We start from the raw sequence: 22,264 nt of genomic DNA, 5'->3' as shown, positions 1-22,264 counted from the left end.
AGAAAATCTAATTTTTCATTAGAACGCTGAGGTTAATACTGAGTCCCACTAAAGCACTGCAATTAGATAAGAGAAAGTTTATTAATGAGTCATGAAAAGGTTTTAGTGTGATAAAAGACACTCCTTCATTCACCCAGATTAAAGAACTTTCACGCAGCGACGCAGCCGAGCACCGAGTTCAGCCTTCCAGCCACCTCCATCCCCTCTCCCTGAATGGCAAGGAAACCAAACAACTGCATGGCCTGGCACAGCCCAGTGCTGATAAACTCAGCTCCAAAGATTTCGGTCCTGCCCCCAGACCGCCCACCTCAGTTTAGCTGCTCCTCTTTTTCTGTTATTTGTTTGTTCTGCCTCCCATTTTTATCTGCTTAACGTGATTAGATTAAGGCCAGGGTTGTCCTCCACGAGCCTGCACAAAGCAGCCCTAAGACACTGGATTTGGCTGAAGACTCAAAAAACATCAGGCTATTTCTAACCTTGTGCTAAGCCAGAGCTGTTTTCCCGTATTTATTCAGAAGGGCAACACTATGAAGAAATAAACTGAGAGGTTTTGCTTACTTTTTAGAAACAGACTTTACATTCACATTAAATGCCTCAGATTCTGAAGAAGCAGCAGAGACATTTAAATTAGCCACAAACTCTAAACTTTAACCATTTAATTTCAGAGAAATAAACCGTATAAGGCATTTTCTGTCATAGAAGGGGACCAATGAAACATCCCTTTCCCCCTAAATCAGCACTGTCCATGGATATTTGTTAAGCTTGCTAATCCAGCAATCTTTAAGGCATACAGCAAGATGAATAATAGAGATTTGTCAGTTAATAACCACGATAATTCAAGTATGTCACACAGAAGTGTTTTGTTTAGTGAACAATATGCTGTCTAATTACCCTGTTCAATCATAACAGCACATATGAAGAAATACAGAAGGCTTTATTTTTAAATTGCTTTACCAAAGTGCTGTTCCACAAAGGTTCTGGAAAGTTTGAAACTAACACTTAGTTCTCCCCGCATATGACAATCACATGGGATTTTATCAATGAAACAAATAAACAGTACATTTTTTCTTACTTTTAAACCCAGCTGTGAGTTCTTTACAGTAGTTGGCAGGTTACAAAAGCACCAAACTTGCCTTCTCTAATCATGTACTGCAACATGCACCACTCCAGCAGAGCAGAGACACAGATGCTGTGTAGTATTAGGTCTGATTTAGGGCACGTTTTGGGGTTCTGCTATAAAAACATTTCAAATACAGGCCGAGGGTCGCTCACTCACTTTGAAGACAGTTTTTCCTGTCAAAGAGGCCAACGTAAGTATTTCCCCATTTGAACAAAGTAAGTACTATAAACAGCAGCCTGGTAAAAATGATTTAAATTGCTCTAAAGAACCTCTTGATTCTTTCCTGGCATTGGGTCTTTTAAAATAAGTAGGACAGAGAAATTGTTCCTAACAGGAATAGACACCAAGGCATTCAAATGTAAATTACCATTTTGTATTTGAAAGACACTTAGTATTATCCTGGTGACTTTCTAAAATGTCACAATATTTGCTTTCCCAGCACTTAAGCTAAAAGGCAGATTACTTTCCATGAAAGTGTCAAACTCTGCTCCCTATATAATGACATCACACTTAAAACAATAATGTCAAGGAAGAATCCTTCCCATTCCTGCTTTGGTTTCTTTTAAGGAAGGGTATGCAGAAAAAAAGGAAAAAAAAAGGAAACAGGTAAATGTGGAAAGAAGAATGATGAAGAAATAAAATTTTGGAAAGGCAAACAGGAATGTTAAGGTGCTTGTTTGCTGTTGGTGCCACTGGATAGATTCAACTCTGAACAGGTAGCTGAGCATGGCAAAAGACAAAAGCACCAGGTTACAGATCTGAATGAAGGTGTCTGCACTAGTAACAGAGGACAAAAAATCCAAACATTAATCTGGCCATTCCATGCCCTCTGATAAATGCTTGACTGCAGACACACAGTTCTGTCCCAAATGGAGCTCTCGTATTGTTGAGCAATTGTGTTTTCAGCTGTACAACAAAACCACCACAGTCCACTCTGCTTTTTGACAGCCACGAGAAATAATCCCTTTCTAACAAGAACAGCCTCTCTCTCCATGTGGTTTTTCACAATATACTGCTTTTCTCAGCTATATGGTTTTAAAGGCTTATAACCTAATAGGGAGACATACATGATAATCCGAGATTACAATCAGTATGAAGGCTACTTATCTCACAGATTTACAACACAGGCTCTCTCCTGTTGGTTATTCATCTGCAGGGGCTCTGGAGCAGAACTTTTAGGTACAGGCTTTTTTATTCCTTCTGTCTTATTAGTGGTGAAGTACAGAACACAAACACAAATAAAAGTCAAAAATCTTAGATAAACACTCAGGCACCATCCTTCAGAAGTTTTGCTTTGGTTTCTGTTTGATTTTTGTTTATTTGTTGTTGGGGTTTTTTTTAAATAAATCACCAGTAGGTTAATTTCAGAGAAAATAAACTCCTTAAACACAGTATTAAATTACAAACACAAATATATGGCCACTTTAAATGGAAAATTAGCTGGAGAAAAAGCTATTAAAATTAAATAAATAGTGAACCTCTCTTTACCCAGAGGGGCTTAGAAACAAGTTTTCAAAAATGTCTTATCAAAACTCTAACAGACTGAAAGGAAAAGGCTAGAGCAGGAGAAAGAAGAGACTGTCAAACACATAGAAAGCACACTATATTTATTGCTAATACTTTCTTCAGACCTGTTAAGGAAAAAGACAGGTGACTATCAATTGTTATCTTCTATCACTTTCTTCTCGTGAATTATTTCCTACCTCTCATGGTCTGCTAAAATCACTCAATATTACGTTTACACTGCAAGTAAGAAGAGTTCCCTGGTCATGAAAAAAACTCCTTTTACTAGCAAAGATAAAAAAGTCTACATTATTTTACAGCAGAAGAGGGTAAAGATTTTAATCAGAGACAGGGGACCACTTCCAAAGAACAGGCTGACAGAGACAGCCTGCCATCTCATTAAAAAAAAAAAATCTAGTTCACTAATTAACAAAAAACGTCAGGGCTATCATGGTCTCTTGGAGGAATAGAAAATAGAAGGACTAATTTTCACAAAATATTTAAGCTAAATTCCCCCCACCACTCACTGGCAGGAGGCTTCTCCAGGCCTGTGCTCCAGCCTGAACCCTCCTCCAGGGACAGCTCACTCCTGCTACCTTGACAGGTTAACCCAAATGAAAAGATCAGGCAACCAATTTCAAAGGGAAAGCTTATGGTGTAAAACACATCCAAACAACACAAGTGTGGAGGGCACCCAGAAGAGGGCCACACATCAGGTGCTGGAAGCACAACATGCTACTTCCTACATGGGAAATTAAATCCTTGTGGGGAAACAGTTGCTTCTGTCAGCCCAAATGCACAAAAATTACTTCCAGCAAGGAGACCACACTCCAATCATCAAGGGCTTCCCGACCTGCCACTGGTTCACCAGGCAAGAGCTGCCGTGAGGAACATCCTCCCAGGCACCACCCAGCCTGCAATGCCTCTTACTACACCTTTTCTACAGGCACGTGCTGCATCTTCTCCAACCATGGTCTGATACCATGGTAACAAACCTGTTTATCTATAAATGCCAAGACTGATGGGCTCAATCTGCCAAAAAAGCACTATATTCCTGTCGTGAAAACCTATTTCAGTTAAACCACTTTGAAGGCAACTTGGACAAAGGGAAGGCAATGGACACATTTTTACTCCTTAGCACTGAGCTGCCCAAGTAATGCAGTTAGCATCAAGAGGATGGAAGTGTCCTGCAGAAAGTTCATTTGTTAAGCCTTTGGCTATAGACCAAGTACTGAATTAATTTATGAATTAATGGCTTTCTGCTGCTTTTCTTTACCTTCTTGATCTGTGAAGAGACTGAAATGAAAATACTACAACAATTTTCTCTCTAAAACAAGACAAAAAGCCCCAAAGCACTCTTGGCATCCTGCACAAAGGCACCAGGCAACAGCACGTCCACTGTTTATTCCCATCATCAGTCAGAACAGGTATATGCTGCCACCAGAGGAAAAATAATGGACATTTGCATTAATTCCTAGTGCTGCCCAGCCCTCTTCCAGGACCAGGGTGTTCCAAACTAAATATCTGCTTAATGATCAACTACAAAGATGAACCTCATGTACTTGAAGCCACCCTGTAATAAAGAGGGAAAGCCCCTACACCTTTCCTTCTGCAGAGCTTTGCTTCCACTAGTCACCAGGAACACGGAACAAATCGCTGTTAATAACAGGTGCCACAATGATCTATTTTTACATAGTGGAATGAGACACAGGCAGATCATGAGACAGGAAAGATTAAGAACAGGAGAAAATAAAAGCTGGAAGTCTACAGCAAAAAGTTAAAAACATGAGCAAGAAAAGGAAATTATCTTCAGAGTCTTCTATCACATCCTGTGCTGCAGCATCTGTGCAAAGTCAGAAATGTTTGCATAGGAGAGAGTGCAGAGGTTAGGAGAGGTTATTATTTCCAAACTCTTTTATTGGCTTTAATAGAAGAAATACGGGTTTGTGTTCAAAATTAGGAAAAATCAAGTGTGCTTCATTAAAATCAGAGCTCACTTTGCATGCTCTTGTGCTAACAATTAAATAACTTTGACCTATGTCAATGCCACTCAAATCCAGGACTGGTGGCAGAACACAGGCTGAAACACTTTAGCTGTGCCTACCTGCCAAGTACTGGGACACGTGACTGGGTTAATTTTCACTTTAAAGCAACTGGCTGAATAACAGATGTACAAAATATCAACAAATAAAGTAATTTCATTCAATAACTAGAAATGGTAAATTAGCAGAAAACTAAACAAAAAAAAAAGGCAGCAGAGCAGCACACCAGCAAATCTCTACATCACAGTCATTTCCTAAGAAGCACAGCAGGGTTCATCATCTCAAATAAACAGGTTATTGTTTAGATACACCACTCTGGGCAGATCTGAATGTTACAGATGCAGCTTCCCAGCTATGACTACAAGAAAACATTGATCCCCAAACTGGACAAGGGAGCAGGTAAAAACACTTACGAGCTACTGAGAAGTTATTTAAAGGTGATTCCCTCTGGTCGACGTCCTGTGGTCGCTCCTTGTAGCCAATGAACGTGCCATCGTTCTTTAGGAGAAAATACCGTGGCCTCCATGTTTTGATGTATTCTCCTGGAAAGACAGGATGGGCAAAGGGAGAGAACATTAGGAAACACCCCAAAATATTGACTCACTGATAATTTTTTTGTTAATATTGAAACTACATGTCATCCTGACAGCAGTAGTTTTAAGAACATTCAGTTCAGTCTGATACAAACAGTGGAAAAATACAGGCACTGAGTCAGATACTGCTAGCAATCTTAACCATAAAAATGGGACTTCATAGAAGGTAAACAGCTATGTTTTGTTCTTCCATCTACTCTGACTTCCATTCAAATTCTGCAACATCTGCCTTAAATGCATTTTAAATTTAAAAAAAATCAGAGCAGATGTCCTATGTATTATTTTTGCTATTGTCATTTTTCATACTGACAAGTGGAGAAATTTTTTTCATTTACATTTTGCAGCGCAAGTATTTTAAACAACAATGGGTAATTTACTAATTAGTCAACTGCTTTATCAAACCAACAGTCACTTTAGGACCATAAGAAGATAATTCTCTGCTTATGTTACATAACATCACTCACTTCTCACAACATACCAAGTGTGAAACATGAGATGATATATCACAATATGAAGGGGAAAACACTGGATGATGTATAGCCACTACAATGAAGAAAACAAACATCTATCCTGAAAGATATGCCACCTTTCTTTGTCAGAACACACATCCCTTCCTCACACCACACTACTGCTCTCATCTGAGTAACCTGCACAGGTGACAGTTGCGTGGCTTTGTTATAGTCACATTCAAAATGTCCAGCAGTAGAATAAAAAGAAAAGATTTGATCAAAACCTCAGTTATTTACTGGATTTATTCAGCTGGTTTTCAGGTAAGGAAGAAAGAGGTTCCACCTGTGGCTCTAATGGATGACCATCAATATACCACCTCAGGTTTTTTGCTTATTAACCGGATCATCGTCTTCTCAGGCAGTCTCTCAAGAACCTTAAAGAGCTTTTCACAGTGCCCAGCTGCCCCTCGAGGTCCTACTAGGTCCTGCAGTAATGTTTCTATTCAACTGAGTCACAAAACTCTCACTCAGGATGTTACTCAAATCACGGCACTGGCCACACTTTTCCAACTCTGCTCACCCCAACAACTGATTTTAGAAAATCTGAAAACAAATCGTCACTACGAAGCACCCACACCTGGTCATCAGCTACACCCTCCTTCCTTCACTATGGTTTCTCACGTATTTGTCCAACACTGGGAAGAGGACGAGGGAGCACACTGGGAGCTGAGATCCCTTTCCAGCCTGCAGCAGCAGGAGCACAGCTGAGCATCCCTTGGTGCCCAGGGCCCACAGGTTCACCTACTGGTGAGCTCGTCAACCAACACCGAGAGCAGTGAGAGAAGGTTCACCATACTTACTTTGGCAACCTCCTGCCGCTCTCCCAGGCTCCACTCACTCTCTTTTCCAGCTGCTCAGCTTTCCTCTGCCAGTAATTTTCCTCCCAGTGAGGTGCACCCTGCCCTGGGAACTCCCTTGCAGCTGCTTTTTCTCCTTCCTCTCCCCACAGTCCTCCTCTCCGTCTGTGGTGCAGTTTGAACCTGTTTTGGGCACCAGCTGTGTCACTTCTCTGTTCACATTCATCCATTCCCTCCTGCACACACCATGCAGCTACGGGTGTGCACACAGCTCCTTTCACCTGTTTAGTGCTTCCTGGGCTTGTAATTTTCTAATCTAAAGCAAAACACTAAGAGTTACTGAACTGTTGGAGAGAGTTGCACAGAGCTACCTTTGCAGAGGCCATGTCTGCAGAAAACATCGATTTGCACTGAGGAAACAGGTATGGGGCAAGAAAGAAGAGAAGAAAAGGAAGGGGCATAAACCTTCCCAGTGTTTCTTGGAGAGGCACCTGTTACTGCTCTAAGTGTTATGCTAACCTACAAGGGGTTTACAAAAGTGTCATCATCGCCCCAGGAATTTCAGAACTCACCTACAGCTGTCATGGTTTAACATTTATATGCAAGGAGGTAAATGTAGAAGGTTTTGTTGTCATCATCTTTTTAATTCTGACCTTAATTAAATGCTGAAAACTTTCTGGGATCAGGAGGAGATTATGAAGCCTTCCACATTTAAATTATCAGTCCAACTCAGCCCAGATCAGTCAGATTACTCCAATCTCATTATTATTACACCACAGATGCGAGTACAGGGACAAGAAGATACGTGGCACACTCAGCCCAGCTCCTGACTAGAGGTTTGCCAGGTAAGCATGTCAGGGAGGTGGCTGCCCAGACTACCACGATTTTGGAATGCACTGTTACATACCTGACTCATAGGTATTTTCTTCTCTTGCATAAAGCACACCCAGAAGATCTAGGAACCACCATACACCCCTTATCATACACGCACTTAAGACTAAATAGAGATTCAATGGGACACAAAATATCTCAACAGAGGCAAGACAGAGTTTCCACTCCCCTTACTCCCCCAATTTATGCTACACATCTTCCCCCTTGGCATTTACAGAGGGGACACTTATTTTTTGCAGATTCTGAAATTATTATCAGGTTACTTTCAGTGAAGTATGCATAATTTTATACAAAATTACACTGTACTGTCACAGGAGACTCTTCTTCTTAGATTAGATGCTTATGTTTGGCTCTCATACTTTCTTACAGCTTTATCCCACCGATCTGTTTCTCTGTTAGAAACACATAATCTAACAGGATTAATCACAGTCTTTAAAATGGTGCACTCCATACATAAATAGCATCCTCCTCCACACTCACTCTTTCTGTGTGAAAAATCAACGATTTCATTACTGCCAGGCTTTCGCAAGGATCATTCTACTTGGATCTTCCCTGAACTGTTGCTTTAGTTGGTTCTAGTTCCTGATTCACCTTTTTAATTTGCAAATAAATACCATGATTTTATTTAAACTTCTTTTTCCGCATGTCTGGAACTTAATGAATCCTGTAATATGGAAGTCTACATATTATTGATTGTTGCTCTTGCTCTTGCTAAGGACAGTATGAGGCAGCTCAGCATCTGTGGTATAAATTTTTATTATATAACACACTGAGGTTGTACTTCTGCACCTTGATGCAAAGTGGCAAGACACTGCCTGGTGTGTGACTTCCCAAATTGATAATCTCCACACATAATTTTACATTCAAGACTGAGCAAACTACAGCTCCTATACAGAAATTTGGACACTCAGATTCACCAACAGTCATCAAAAATTGTACAAAGCATGTATTCTTAGAGAAACAAATTTATATTTTCATGATTAGTCAAAATACTATAAACGGCCTTCAGCCCATGAGGACCACATCAATCGCGACAGCAAATCTAAATACTTTAGGCAGAAAAGGGGTTTATCAATACAGACAAAAAATAATTATGTGGAACTGCCAGGACAAAGCTGCCTGAAAAACATCAGCACCTTTTCCTTCCTCCCATATACTCAGCAAGCTGTCATGCCTGAGGAGTGAACTGAGCTGTTTCAATTTTTGCCCTGTGTTTTTTGTTCCTGTTGCAGTTTTGTTTTTAAGAATCACAAGCAAAAAGTTATTTGAAGTCACTAATCTTAGCAGTTATGTAGTCACACTAGAAAGAATCGTACCGAGTGCAGTAAATGCAAGCATGTGTGGCAAATTCTATCAGACAACACAAAAAAAAAAAAAAAGATCCACCATGGAAAAGTGAACAATTTACAAAGCAAAACATTTTTTCCTCCGTGATTCATTGCTTGTGTAATGCCCTGGCAGAGCCTTCTTTGTTTTCAGTAACAGAATGCTAACACTGCAGAGACAGGAAAGCAAAAGGATGGGTTATAAATCCTACATATAAAATCCTGGAACCAAATAGACTCCTCTGTAGCTTGCTAGCTTTATTATTTAAAATCTTTATGTACCATTCTGTTTACTCCAAGCAATTTCCAAATTGCAAAGATTCCCAAACTGTATATATCTGGAAACATACACAAAGATTGTTATAGACCGATTTTCCTTTATTGCCTTGTGTCTGCCCCCACACACCACACATTAAAATACTTAACACACACTTAGAATGTAAATCCATCTCATGCCAGAAAAGCTTTTTCGCTGTAATGCATACTGCAAAGCACGCTTATGCCTGAATATTTCAGAAAAAGTTAAACACAAAACTCCTTTGGTTCATGAAAACTTAATTCTACTGAGGATTTACAATAATGCAGGGTTAGGTTATTTTCCTCTCCTCCCCACAACAGTATCTCATCGAATCTGGAGCTGTCTACCACTGATAGAGTGTCTAACATCAGAAACAGCTGCCACTCCCTGGGAAGCTCACGGGGTAAGTGGAGAATAATGAGCAGCAAGCACCAGCAGAACAAAAGAAAATCCATCTTTATTTACCAACTGCTGCATGCTTGTTGCTGCATCAAGCTCATTCAAAGCCAACACCACACCCTTTAATTCAGAACAGACTATATTTAAGAAGCCTCTGCTTTTTTTTTAATCAACTCATACATACCAATGGTTTGAAAAAAAAATCATTAGGTTAACCAAGTCAGCATCCAATGATACCCTTGATACTTACAAAAGCACCGGACCAACCATTAACTTACTTATGGCCCACAGTAACCAAGTAAGAAGCCCAGGAGCACTGACTGAAAACAAGGTCTCGGTTACATGAAATGCACTCAAATGGCCAACACAAATGTACAGATAAATAATGCATTAAACTTTCTGCTCTGAGCATCCAAGTATCACCTTTAATTGCAATTAAGGTTAACACTGAAAAAATTAGAGCTTTTGCGTTATGCAAGCCTTCTCTACATTCCCACACGCTCTGATGATGTAACGACACTCCCTGATTGTGCAGCCCCAGTTCCTGTCCGAGGGAACACGAAAGTTATGCCAATCGCAGCGCGAATGTGCCACCAGTCAAAGGCGGAATGACTCATTTCTGAGCCTCAATGGCCCCGAGAAGGGGTCTGCATCCTGTCGGCCTAATAAGGTCTTGGCAAAACAGATGCCAGTTTCCCTAAAGACTGAAGCTTTCAGGAGCTGCCATCTCGTGTGTGCTGAAAAGTGGGATGGGGATTTACAGTTAGTTTTTGCTGCTTGAGTAAACGGGGTAAGTGTCCACTTGCTTCAAAAAAACAACTGAAATCAAAACAGATTTGGAAAAAGAAGCAGGCTTGAAAACCTGCCTTTGCATTTCTAAAGAACTCGGAAGCAAGCCCCTTCCAAGCCAGGGAGCTAATTCTGGATCTTAACAACCTGACACCAAACAATTAAGTCTAGGGTGACCTGAATGAAAACTCTCAGCTCAAATATGTTCATCTTTTTTACAGAAATAGCTGCACAGACACCCACCAGGCTAGTGCACCACTCTTCGCTCCCCTCAACAAACTGTCAGAACAAAATATTTAAACACAGCACCAGGTTTTCAGTAGCTTGGGGAAAGAAAAAAGAAAGGGGAAAAAACCCCCAAGAGGTTATGCTAATGTCTTTCCCACCACGCTGGCGGAGAGAGAAGGACCTCTGGTTTGTCTGCCTCCTATTCAGAGGCGCAGTGAAGGGGCTGGTTCTTTGATGATTTTTTGGGCCCCTCTCTGGATGCCTCCTCGGCCGCCGCCTCCAGCGTACAGCTGCGGAGGCACTGCCTGTGCCTGGAATCTCAATGAGGTGGCCAGGCCTGCTGCTGGGGCTGCTCCACGGTGTGGAGGTCACCCACAGCCCACTGCCACTGTGCCAGACCCACACTCCAGAGCTGGGCTCATCCGTGCCAGACCCACACTCCAGAGCTGGGCTCATCCGTGCCAGACCCACACTCCAGAGCTGGGCTCATCCGTGCCAGACCAATGCTTAAGAGCTCAGCTCATCCATGCCAGGTCAAGGCTGCACATCTCGGCTCAACCTTGCCAGGCCAAGGCTACACAGCTCAGCCACTCTCATGCCTGGCACAGCCCTAACATGGGGTCCCACAGTTGCAAGGGGCTAATTCAGGGCACAACAAATCTCCTTCCCACTTTTGTCTCCCACAGGCAGCTGGACAGCCATACGGAGCGCCAGCAGCCCCCATGGCCCAGACTGACGTGACTGCCAACAGGTTCAGAAGAAATGCCAGAAGAAATGTGGGCTAGATTTGACCCCTGCCTATCCTCCCCGGCTTCTGCTTTTCTAAACCTACTGCTGTTTCTCACGCTCGTGGAGAGCTGCAATACAGGGCACCTGCTTCATTATCATATCTTGGGGGAATACGGGGAGGGAGGGAGGGAGAGGGGAGCTGGAGGTGGGGTGAAGGGGGATGGCTGAGCCGTCTGGCCTTCGAGTGACAAAGGGAACCTTGCGAGGACAACTCCTGGTCACCTGGCACCCCACACATCTGTAACTTAATTTCAGAAAGCAGCAAACAGCCTTGGCTTAGTGATTCCCTCAAAGCTGTGTAGAAAAATAAGCATACTGGAAACTGCCCCTGTCTTACATTACACAACAGCACAGGTGGGAAACACCTAAGCAAGGCAAGGAACGGGTGCTCTGATTCACAAAGCTGGCTCTGGGAGAGATCAGAAGTCAGATTATGGAGAAAGAAAAACAGATTCTCACCCAATACTTTCTCTGTGCAGGGGATGGACAACCACCACATTCTCTGATTCCATCTCTGCCAAAGGTTTTGAGATCACCAGCCAACACCACCACTGCAGAAGATGACATCTCTCTATTTTTTTACCACTGTATTTCAACCTTCTGGTTATATAAAACTGAAACACGGAGGTTTATCTTTTTCTTGGGTTCATTTTTTTTTTGCTGAATTTCAGTTTAGAAGGTCAAAAATGTTGCCATATTGCTTACAGCAATCAATTTAAGCAATACCAGATATTCCCAAAGGAGCAAAAGAGAATTAATCAGCATGTAAAAAACTCCTTACTCCTACCTTTGGCACAGCTTAGTCAGGCTAGTCCTAACCTACAGCTGTCTCCATGGGAGAAGATGTAAATGAAATTTCATTAAAACCAGCAGTTTTAAGGATAGCTATATGAATTACAGGAAAATATAAAGTGATTTCTTAAGCTATACTGAAAGCAATCTCAGAGTGAATTGCATCTCCACTACCTCATGGTGCAAGCAAAAGGACTTAAAACTACCATGAGGTGCCTGACACAATCAGAGAAATCTTTTCTGTAATAAGCTTGCAAACAGCTACAACATTTTACCAAAACAAAACATTCCTGAAGCAGAAAGTGCCATTGTGTATTTCTCTGCTTTTGACAGGTGCCCAACTCTCTCTCTCATTTTTATAAATAAATAAAAATGACAGAGGAGGTGTCAGATTCAGTGAACTGAATTAAGCATGCTTAAAACAATTATTTCTCCCCAAGTAATTTTTACCTTGACACTATGATGGAAAATAGCACAAGCAGCTAACAAGGCATTTCAGCTAATAAGCCTCTGAAACTTTTTAATATCTTCTCTTAGAGGAGGGAGGCAGCTACAAATATTCCTCAAGCTCTATCTGGAGTTAATACAATCAGTGTTTCTGAAAATCAGGCTGCTCAATACACCACATGTATTTACAAAAAGAGTGTGAAATAATCCTCTGAAGATTTTATGTCTACTACAAATACAAAAAAAAAAAATAAAAACTAAGCCAAAACCACCAAACATGCCACACCCCAGTGTATCTGAACAAGGATGGGCTTTTCTAGACAGCATCTAAAAGCTGATTCAATGATTTTACCTCTTCACCTAAGACTCCTTAGCCCCAACTCTAGTGCTTATCTGAACACATGCCTGATTTGAATATCACAAACCCAGTTTTGTACTTCAGTAAATCCTGCCTAGAGACTGCCAGAAAGTGTCAGAGGGGACAAAGCAAAGAAACACACACAAACCAAAGCTCTTCAAGAGATTAAACAAAGTAAAACCGAAATCACAGTTTTAAGTTGTATTCCTCAAGCTGCCTAAACTTAGAGGATGTTCAGGAAAAGCATAATTAATTGATTAAAAATTATTTTAGGTCTCTTCCCCCACTCTGCTCCATTAAAAAAATAAAGGCAAATCAAAGACTTGTGCAAGAGTGATTTTCATGATGCCTTTATTTGCTTTGGGAACATTAAACCTGGAAAGTACTCAGTAGAGGCTCTCCATCAAAATCCCAATGGTGGTGAGACTCAGAGGTGAGCTGGTAGCTTGGGGGGTGTTGTGCATATGAGAAAGCAGGAGCAGTGAGAGGGAAAAAGCAGGACACTGCCACGAAGAAAACATCCACAGCAAAGACTGGCGAGTCCCTGGCTCGCTCCTCTAGGCTCCCATTACCAGATCATTGTGTCATTCACAAAGCAAATCAAAACCTCAGGGAATTGTAAAGAAATGCCAAAAAAAAAAGGCTAAAGGACATTAGGAGAGATTTATGGAAACAGCAGCTTTTCTAAAACAGAGGATATGGACCAACTTCAGAGGTGGTTTGAAAAGGAAAAAAAGGCTCTCTTTGTAAAAACTAAGCTGCAGAACACGGACTTTAATAAATAAGCAATTTATGGAGAGTAAGAAATTAACACATTGTATTGTTATCCTTCAGCTTCTGGCTTTGAGTCCTAATTTTTAACATAAATAAAGAGTTGTTTTAGGCCACTTACAATAAAAGCTCTACCAGTAATTGTGTGATCATGCTGTGCATCAGGAAATTTCTTAAAATTGCCAAGAAAAAATCAATGCAGAATTTTAAACATGTTTATACAAATAGTTACTGTGTAAATATTTCACAGAAAGATGCATGACAGCTAAGTTAAGCAAACATTTCAATGGCAAAAATAAGAAGCAACTTTAAAACAAGGGGTGTTGTCTTCATATGGCTGGAGTTAATTTGGATTTCCCTTCTTCATTTCATCACTAGAAAGTCTGCAAAACCCTGGAGGAGCACATGGAGACCATGTTAGTTCTAATAAAAAGTTTCATTTATCTTGAGCCATTTAATGGCCATCAATGGAAGAACTACAAGCACTTCCCAGAAAGCAAGTTCTAATATTTGTTATCATGGCAACCTCCTGGTTACGCCTCCAAATTTAGTATTCCACAGATAACTTTTACTGAGTCACTACCCCAAACTCAGCAATGAAAATCTCCTCCAGATAACAGGAGTGCTGCCTCACTTCAAAGGAATTTTGCAAAGTAACTTAATTGCATATTGAGAATTTATTAAAGCAACTTCACCACTGAGTAACATGAGAGCAAACAGCCACCATAGCTCTGGTGCTAAGCTTAGTTGAGTAACACAAGCGTAAGAAACTTTGCCAAGGATTTCTGTGCCTTGGACTGAGGTGTGTTGTCACAGAAAAGCAGAGCACAGTCCACGCTGCTGCCTCAACAGGGCCACAAGCCCAGTCAGATACACCACTAAAATTCACTTATTTTCATGACAGTAAAAATGTTGAGTCTCAATATAATCAAAGTTCCTGCTGAGTTTCAGTGGTACCACAATTAGCCCTGTAACACTGAAACACAACTAAAACAGGACTAAAACCACATACATATAATCACAACTGCTTTTTGAGCCCCAAAGTCATCTATTACATCAAGCTCATTGTACTTTCCCTTAACAGCTCCAAGTTCCAGGATAGAGGCATTTCAGTTAGTCCCGTGAAAATCTGTTTCTTACACAAGGAGGAATGAAATAAAGACCAGTCTGAAAAAAGACACAATAAAAACCCACCTACCTTGACACTGCTACCATGATTTCATTTTCATGTTGCCAACAGCATCTTGGTACACTAAAGTCACTTTCCACTTTAAAAATAGCATAAAAAATGAAAGGTATACACCACACAGAAGTGAGAAGCAGATGGACACAGGAAAATGGGAGCTTGAATTACACTTTCCAGTCTGCAGTGCACCACACTTTTGCTTTAGAAAGACATGGTGAAAATTCCAAATCTCCTCTATTCAACTGCTCCTATTACCAGGGGAAAAACAAACATTACCTGCTCCCCCCAGCCTGTCCTAAACTCACATCAGTTTCTGTGGGCATCACACCTGGCACTTGCCCCACTGGATTTTCTGAGGTCAGGGATTGCTGTATCAGCCCCACCTTTCCACCACACCTGGTTTTTCGAGCACAGTACACCTCACAACTGCTCCTCACCACGCACATCCCTTCCTCCACCAGAATCCTAAAAGTCCCATCCCGTAACTGAACACAGTCCACTCTCTGCAGTTCATCTTCCCACTCTCACTAGGATGCCCCCAAAGAACAGAAGCAAAACAAACACCAGAACACATTCATTACCCAACTGCATTACAGATACCTATCAGGTGTAAAACTTCCAACAACTACAGCAGCTGTCCAGAGGAGTCAGATTCCCACACTTTAAGCCTGAGAACACCAAAAAAACAAATAAAGCTTTAAACTCACATGATAACTTTTGCTTTGTGTTGTTTATAAAATATTTTTTTTAAAAAAGGAGGGAAGAAAAAAACCTACAGGTCACCCACGGTAACGTTCTTGAAGGTCATCTGGGGCCATCTTCCAGCCTCAGGGACTTCTGGAAAGGAAGGTACAGGCACACACACATAAAACCCTCCATGCAACCCCTCCTTGATGCTCAGCACATGCTCTGCTTATAGCATTTCCTGCCCCTGGTCCCTGGTCAGATGCTTCCAGCTCAGGCAGCAGCTGCTGGGATGCTCCTCTGCCACTCCAGGGGTTGGGCCAAACAAGGCCAACCCTGCAACCCCTGCTGCAAGCAAGGTGGGAGGGGAGCAGGAGCAGAAAGGTAGAGGCATAAAGACACCTTGGAGAGGGGGTAGACTGTGCTAGACATGAGCCAAGATGTGGCTACCACAACTGTGGCTGGAGCCTGCTGCATTAGATGACAATGCTGACAAAGGGACAAGCTGGGTCTCTGATGGGCTGAGGGAGAGGTGGCAGCCTGACCCTGCTATGCCAGGCCACGCCAGCTGTGCCTGTGGCCATCATCAGTCCCTGTCCTGATTGTGTTGATGCTGGAAGTGCAGGTTGTGCCCAGCCCACGGAGAGAATATTGCTCCTCACTGAGGACATGGTTCTTGAAAGTTGGCCCAATCCAGCAGGTTTAAGTATCAAAGCTACATCCTGTAGAGACACAGACATGTAGGTACATCAAACAGAGCTCAGGTGGAGCCTGGCCACGAGCACGGTAATGCTGCACTGACCTTGCTCCTTCACAGGCACAGCCAAGGCTCACACTGAAATCTTCTAAAAAGTCACACTGGCCTCGAAGACTGAGCCCAGCCTCTGGTCTGGGGAAGCTGTAAGGTTTAGATTAATGCTTTTGTGCACTTATTTCCCAATCCTCTGCGAGAAGAAAATCTCTTTAAAATCAGGATTACAGTAGTATGAAGGTAAGAGACAAAAATGTTCCCAAAAAGCAGTCACTATACACTTGCAATTTTCATTTATCCACAGTGCACTAAATGAACCCTTGGTTGTGGATAGACTTCTTGCAAATTACTGCTTTCTAAATAAAACCACATTTTGCTGCAGAAATTGAAAAGTACAGGTAACACCCTCTCCTTTCGAAAAAAAAAAAAGAAATAAAAGAGAACAAAGGACTCATATGAAAATTACTGTCCTTGTATTATATTTGGTCATAAAATTGTAGCTGAACTACAAAATTAACTAAGCAAGAATCCACTACTGGCTCATCAACAGTGGTTTGACAAAATGTTTTTCTTCCCCTCATCAGAGAATCCAAATTTCCTAGTTTAATAATTTTTCCTTTTCCAAAAGAAATGGGAACCTATTTAAGCAATGAAGACATCAAGTTATTTAATCACAGGAGCAATACAAGATTAAAATAGTTTCCAAAAATTAATCCAAACTAAATGTCTCCATTATGATAAAATTTCCCAATGAGCATTAAATCAACAGGTTTCCAATTTCAGGTATAAAATGTGATTGAAACTGTTGCTTTGCAAAGCTACCACATTCTCCTGCCCCTTCCCACTAAAAGTGCAGTCTAAATTGCTATTTCCATAATGAAATATGTCTGATATTAACAGGCGCTCCAGGAAAAATTCTTTATGGTCTACAAGGATTCTTGTACTTAACCCAAAGGTAAAATTTACACTATTTTATCCTGCAGAAATCAACTGCTCTGCAGATAAGCACACCAGCAAGCTCCTTTTCCATGCTCCAGGTGGAATTTCTACCAAACTGGGGGTGGTGGCAATGAAATAGTTTCATTTGCAGCCCTCTCCTCTTTGCCCTGAATTCATCACAGCGCACAGGATGGAGAGAAATGCGGTTATGGCATTCCATACACTTTGTGTTTCACCAGGAATGCTTCCCTGTCAATCTTTAAAAAGGGAACTGTAAACAGTAAGCTGCAAAAAAAAAAAAAAGGGTGATGATGAAAAAGGAAGAAAGGTGAGGGAAATAGAGGAGTTGTTTAAAAATGAAGTTTAGGGTTACGAACATCAATGCCTTTTAGAAAGAAGAGATCTAGACACGCTCCCCTCTTCCTTTGTACTGAAGTTTAATAAACATTCTCTCCAAGTTACCAATTTTGAGAAAATCACCGGATAAACACTTGTGTTAACCCAGTTACATGGCTCAGTGCCAAATGTAATGCCAAACTTCCCAGTTGCAAAACGAGCTGTTTTTACACACCAAAGTAACCACACAGCAGGCCTGCCGAGCCTGAAGACAGCTGACAGAGATGACTGTTGCTGTCCCCCCACTGCACCGACATCCATCCAAATACCAACATCTGCTGTGCTACAATTTACTTTTTACACAACATTTAGCAAAACAGTGCCTCTGACTGCAACATCATTAAGGAAGTAACAACAAATAAATCGCAAAGTCCCATCAGACAATTGTAAAATTAAAGCATAGTTTGCCTTGCATACACTGAGCTTTAGTTCAGATGTATTGGACTTCAGAAATAATAAGTATTAGAATCTGTTTTATTTTATTAAACACACAACACACAATTCTGTAAACCATGACAAGCGCAATCCATCATTACAGTGTAAATTACAGTTTTGAGGGTATTGACTTGACTCAATAGGCAGAGAAGCAGATGCCTGCATGGCAGCCTGGCCTGCCCGGGACCATCACAGCAACCGAGTTACTAACAGGATTACACTGAGCCTGCAAGCACAGGAACCGTGCTCTAAATTCGGGGCCCACTCCTATCCAAACACCCAGAGCACATATTTCTTCTTGCACATAAGGAATTAACGTTCCCAGAAAATAAAGTGCTCTTTGCTTTAAAAGCAGGACCGAGCACAGGGGCCACTGCACAGAGGTGAGGTGGGCTCTGATAGTGAGAGCCCTGTTTCAAATTCAACCAGGATTTCAGCTCCAAAGTTAAAGCCATGGTTGGTGAGTGGTTCCACTGTACCCAACATAGTGGATCCTACGTGATCCAGTGCCCCCAGTTAGTTGTCCTTCACCCCTGCATCATCCAGAGTGCTGCAAGTCAAACTGGGGGCTGCACTGCCACCCCGACACTGGCACAGGGTTCAGGCTGTCATCAGCTCACAGGCAAAACAGGAGGAAGAGCAAAGAATTTTAATCTTTAAAACTGTAACCAGTTTTCAAAACCAACTCTTTCTTCTTCTCATCCTGCAGTAATTCTATGAATGCAAAAACAAGCAAAAAAAAAACCCTCACTTTTTTTTGAAAAGCAGGTAATGAAATTGAAACCTTCGTGAAAAAACAACTTGAATTTTATTAGGCATCAAGGAAAGGGTTTTCCCTCAATCCTTCTGCTTCTCATCACCATCTTTAACAAAACCTAAAAACCACCCAAGTTCCAAAAAGTGACATTTTTTGTGGGAACAAACAGTACCCCTACATCTCCAGACAATGTGTCTGTCAGGAACAACAACATACCCAACACTCAAGATACAAGAACTTGGCAGGCTGTATCTCAAAGCAGTTTCACCAAAACAATACTGTTTCCCTCAAATCTGTATCAGCTTAATAGTGGAAGACAATAATATTTCAGATAATGCCGACAGCAAGCATTTTGGTAAGTTCAGTGGACATTCTTTAACCCATCTGCAGACAAAAACATACAACATCCACAGCCAGATTAACAGAAATGCTACTAATTTCATGCTCAGTTCATGACAAGGGCAAGAGGTTAAGGCTTAAATGCTTCTGCGGGTTTTGGCCAGTGTTGATTTGTGTTAGACTTTACAAATAAATATTTATATTTTTATATGTATTTATATATGGCAACAGAGGCCATGTGAAGCACAGCCTATGTGCAGATCCTCCTCTGGGCAGGGATTTAGAGGACAGACTCCTCTGTGCCAGCTACTACACGTTTGCACAACAGGAGTCAAAGTCCACTGGAAATTTATCTGAAGATTTGCTCCTGCGCAAACCTTCGGTTCAACCTCCAAGTTCAGAACTGAAACTCTATTTGTTTGTCCATTTAGCCCCTGGCACGGTTGGCTTTTTGTCAGACAGATGTATGCCACATGCAAGTCATTTCCCAATCTCTCTGCTCCACCTCCCTCCACACACTCTGCACACACTCTGACCCCTCAGCAAATGTTGTAAGAGAGGAGGAAGTGTTTCTGACAGTTTGCATACTCTTCACAACAGTTTTATGCCAGACCATAAATGTTTTCTCCTGCCCTCCAACCCTACTTGTAAGGAAACAAAGCAAAACAAACAAAAAATCCACCACTTCCCAAACAGCTGAATGCCCTAAACCCAGCAGCAGGAAAGGAAAGGGGAGGGAAGGGGTGGAGAGGAAAGGACAGAGGGGATGGATTACACTGAAGTTATTTTTGTCCTGTTCAAGTGGATGGGCAGAGACAACTAAATATAGAATTTATCAAAGCAGGTGAACAAGAAAGATGACATGAGCCCCATGTTTCAAGGAGCAAGAAATAAACGAAGCATACTCCTACCTCCTGGCCCAAAAAGCTCCCAAAAACACACTCATCTGCACAAGATTTGACTGAACAAATATTCAACTCACCACAGCCTTCCCTTTGGACATGTGACAATGTAAATGTTAAGTAGATCGGTTTCCTGTCTCTTACCTGTGTACTATACATAAACAAGACTACAAGACCCCATTTAAACAGAAAGAAGTTCTCTGCTGTGCTGTCTCTGGACAGAAATTCTTCATAAGAAAGTACATTTACAAATACAGCTGGGTAATAAAGCACGGCTTGAAATTAACGTTAAGGAATGTTATGTTGTCAATGGCAACACAAAGGATGTGGTTTCTATGAAATTTAACCAGTTGTGTCAAGGACAATTGCTTTCTTCTGGTCATGCTGCAGTCTGTGGCTTGCTCAGAGTAACAGTAGTTTGGATTTTGCAAGTGAAAATCCATTCATACGTATTTTAACTCCTTCCAGGGCCTGAGTTAGTCTGTGACATATCCTGGGGTAGCTGGTGCCAGAAGCAGATACTCCACTCAGTCACCGTGAGCAGGCCACACTGAGAAATATATGGAGAGCAAGACTCACCCAGGCTCTTGGTCTCGCAGAGCCTGCAGCCAAGCACCCAAACAGTTAAAGTGCTTTGCCTGCAGGCACACAGGAGTGAGCATTGAAACCTTTAGAGGAAAGACAGGGCACCAGTCAAGCCATGCCTACAGTGGAAGCCACACTCACATTAGTGCCATAACCTATCACTGGGCTTTTATGAGGAACATTTCCCTTCTTTCACCTGTGCTCCCAAGAACCACGGTATCCAAGAGACCACAGCTTGAGCTGCACTTGTCCTCACAACACCCCCATGAAGTAGGGAAGTGCTGTTATCACCACTTTACAGATAGGGAACTGGGGCACAGCAAAGAGAGAGGTGATCTTATAAGGAGGAAGTTTGTGTCAGAGCAGGGCAAGACTGACTTTGATTCTCAGTTCTAGGACAGTACTTTAATACATCAGACACCTCTCCAGCTTCCAGGTGCTCTGCCTTCAGTTTGACTGACCTACCTTGGGCCATGAGGAATGGGGAATGCATATGCCTTTTACTAACAGCATTTCCAGCCCAAGAAAAATGGAAGAGGGTATCAGACGCAAGCCCTGTTTGCATCCAGAAGTCCAGATCTGAACAAGGAAAACAATTTCCAAAATAGCCAGCACTACCCTTGTATTGTGGGAAAAGGAAGGAAGACATATCAAGTTTTCAAATTAGAAAAATAAAAAAACCCATGGCAGATCATAAGCACAATATTAAAATAATCAGTGAAAGTTTTAACAGGAAGCTGGTATAAGACATGAATCCTTCAAGAACCTCCCTGTTCTGGAGATTCTAGGTTACAGAACAATACGAAATAAAAAAAAAAGTTTTTTCGGTACTACAGCTATCTCACTTCAGACATGGCTCTAACACAGTGGAGACCTGCCTCCAGATCTCCCACCACAACCTTGTCTCAGATAAAACAAATTCCAGAGGATGCAAACTGTTCAAGGCTTTCCATTTCTGGCTGAGCCAGGCTTCAACCCTGCCCTCAAAGGCTTTCTTTCCTAAGCAAAATGGCACATCGGGTCCAAAATTTACTCTGTCCTTTGGGACTCCAGTTGCAGCCATCCAGAGAACTAGTGGTGAAATAAGCTTCTACAACTTAAAGGCATTCATAAAGCAGCATTTCATGTCAACTGTTTGAGGTGACTATTACCCTGGAACAAACAGCAGAGATCTATCACCCTATGGATCACCAGGTTTATGGAATCTGACTTCAAAAGGTGACTGCTCATCCTAATGGCCAAAGGATGACACACTGCAACTAAACCATCATGAACAGGCCTTGATAAAGGACACAGTCACCACACTGACTGGGACAAAGAAGAAATTTGTGAGCTGGTGGTAGCTGAGGGCACCAGATCAGCCATGCTCAGCTTCCAGGTCACCTCTGACACAAACAGACTATCCTGTCAATCACTGCTGGCAAGCTGGACATCATGGTCCAGGCCTCGACTTTTACAACAGGCTGCTGCTGTAAATTTCAGCCACCAGCAACACATGGTGCACCTAAAGCACACCTCTACCACAGACAAGAGTCTGAAGGAGCTGCAGCCAACCAGGTACTGCTGAAGACTGCACCATTAAGGACCTAATTCAACTTCCAACAGTGACAAAATAACTGAAGCCTTGCTTGGAAAGAAC

The 22,264-nt window shown here is 41.8% G+C and overlaps 1 protein-coding gene across 3 annotated transcripts in view; it reads right to left on the bottom strand.

Annotated features, from left to right (window-relative positions):
* The window catches only part of AKT1 (AKT serine/threonine kinase 1), a 73,443-nt gene that overhangs the window by 29,591 nt on the left and 21,588 nt on the right, over positions 1 to 22,264 (bottom strand). For all 3 annotated transcript variants that reach the window (XM_071557403.1, XM_071557400.1, XM_071557401.1), the window contains exon 3: positions 5,079 to 5,207. In XM_071557403.1, coding sequence (XP_071413504.1) covers positions 5,079 to 5,207 — 129 coding nt within the window. The remainder of the gene's footprint in view (positions 1 to 5,078; positions 5,208 to 22,264) is intronic.

Source organism: Pithys albifrons, chromosome 6 (genome assembly GCF_047495875.1).
Source record: "Pithys albifrons albifrons isolate INPA30051 chromosome 6, PitAlb_v1, whole genome shotgun sequence".
In the NCBI taxonomy this organism is placed as follows: domain Eukaryota; kingdom Metazoa; phylum Chordata; class Aves; order Passeriformes; family Thamnophilidae; genus Pithys; species Pithys albifrons.
This window is presented reverse-complemented; position numbering and strand designations above follow the sequence as displayed.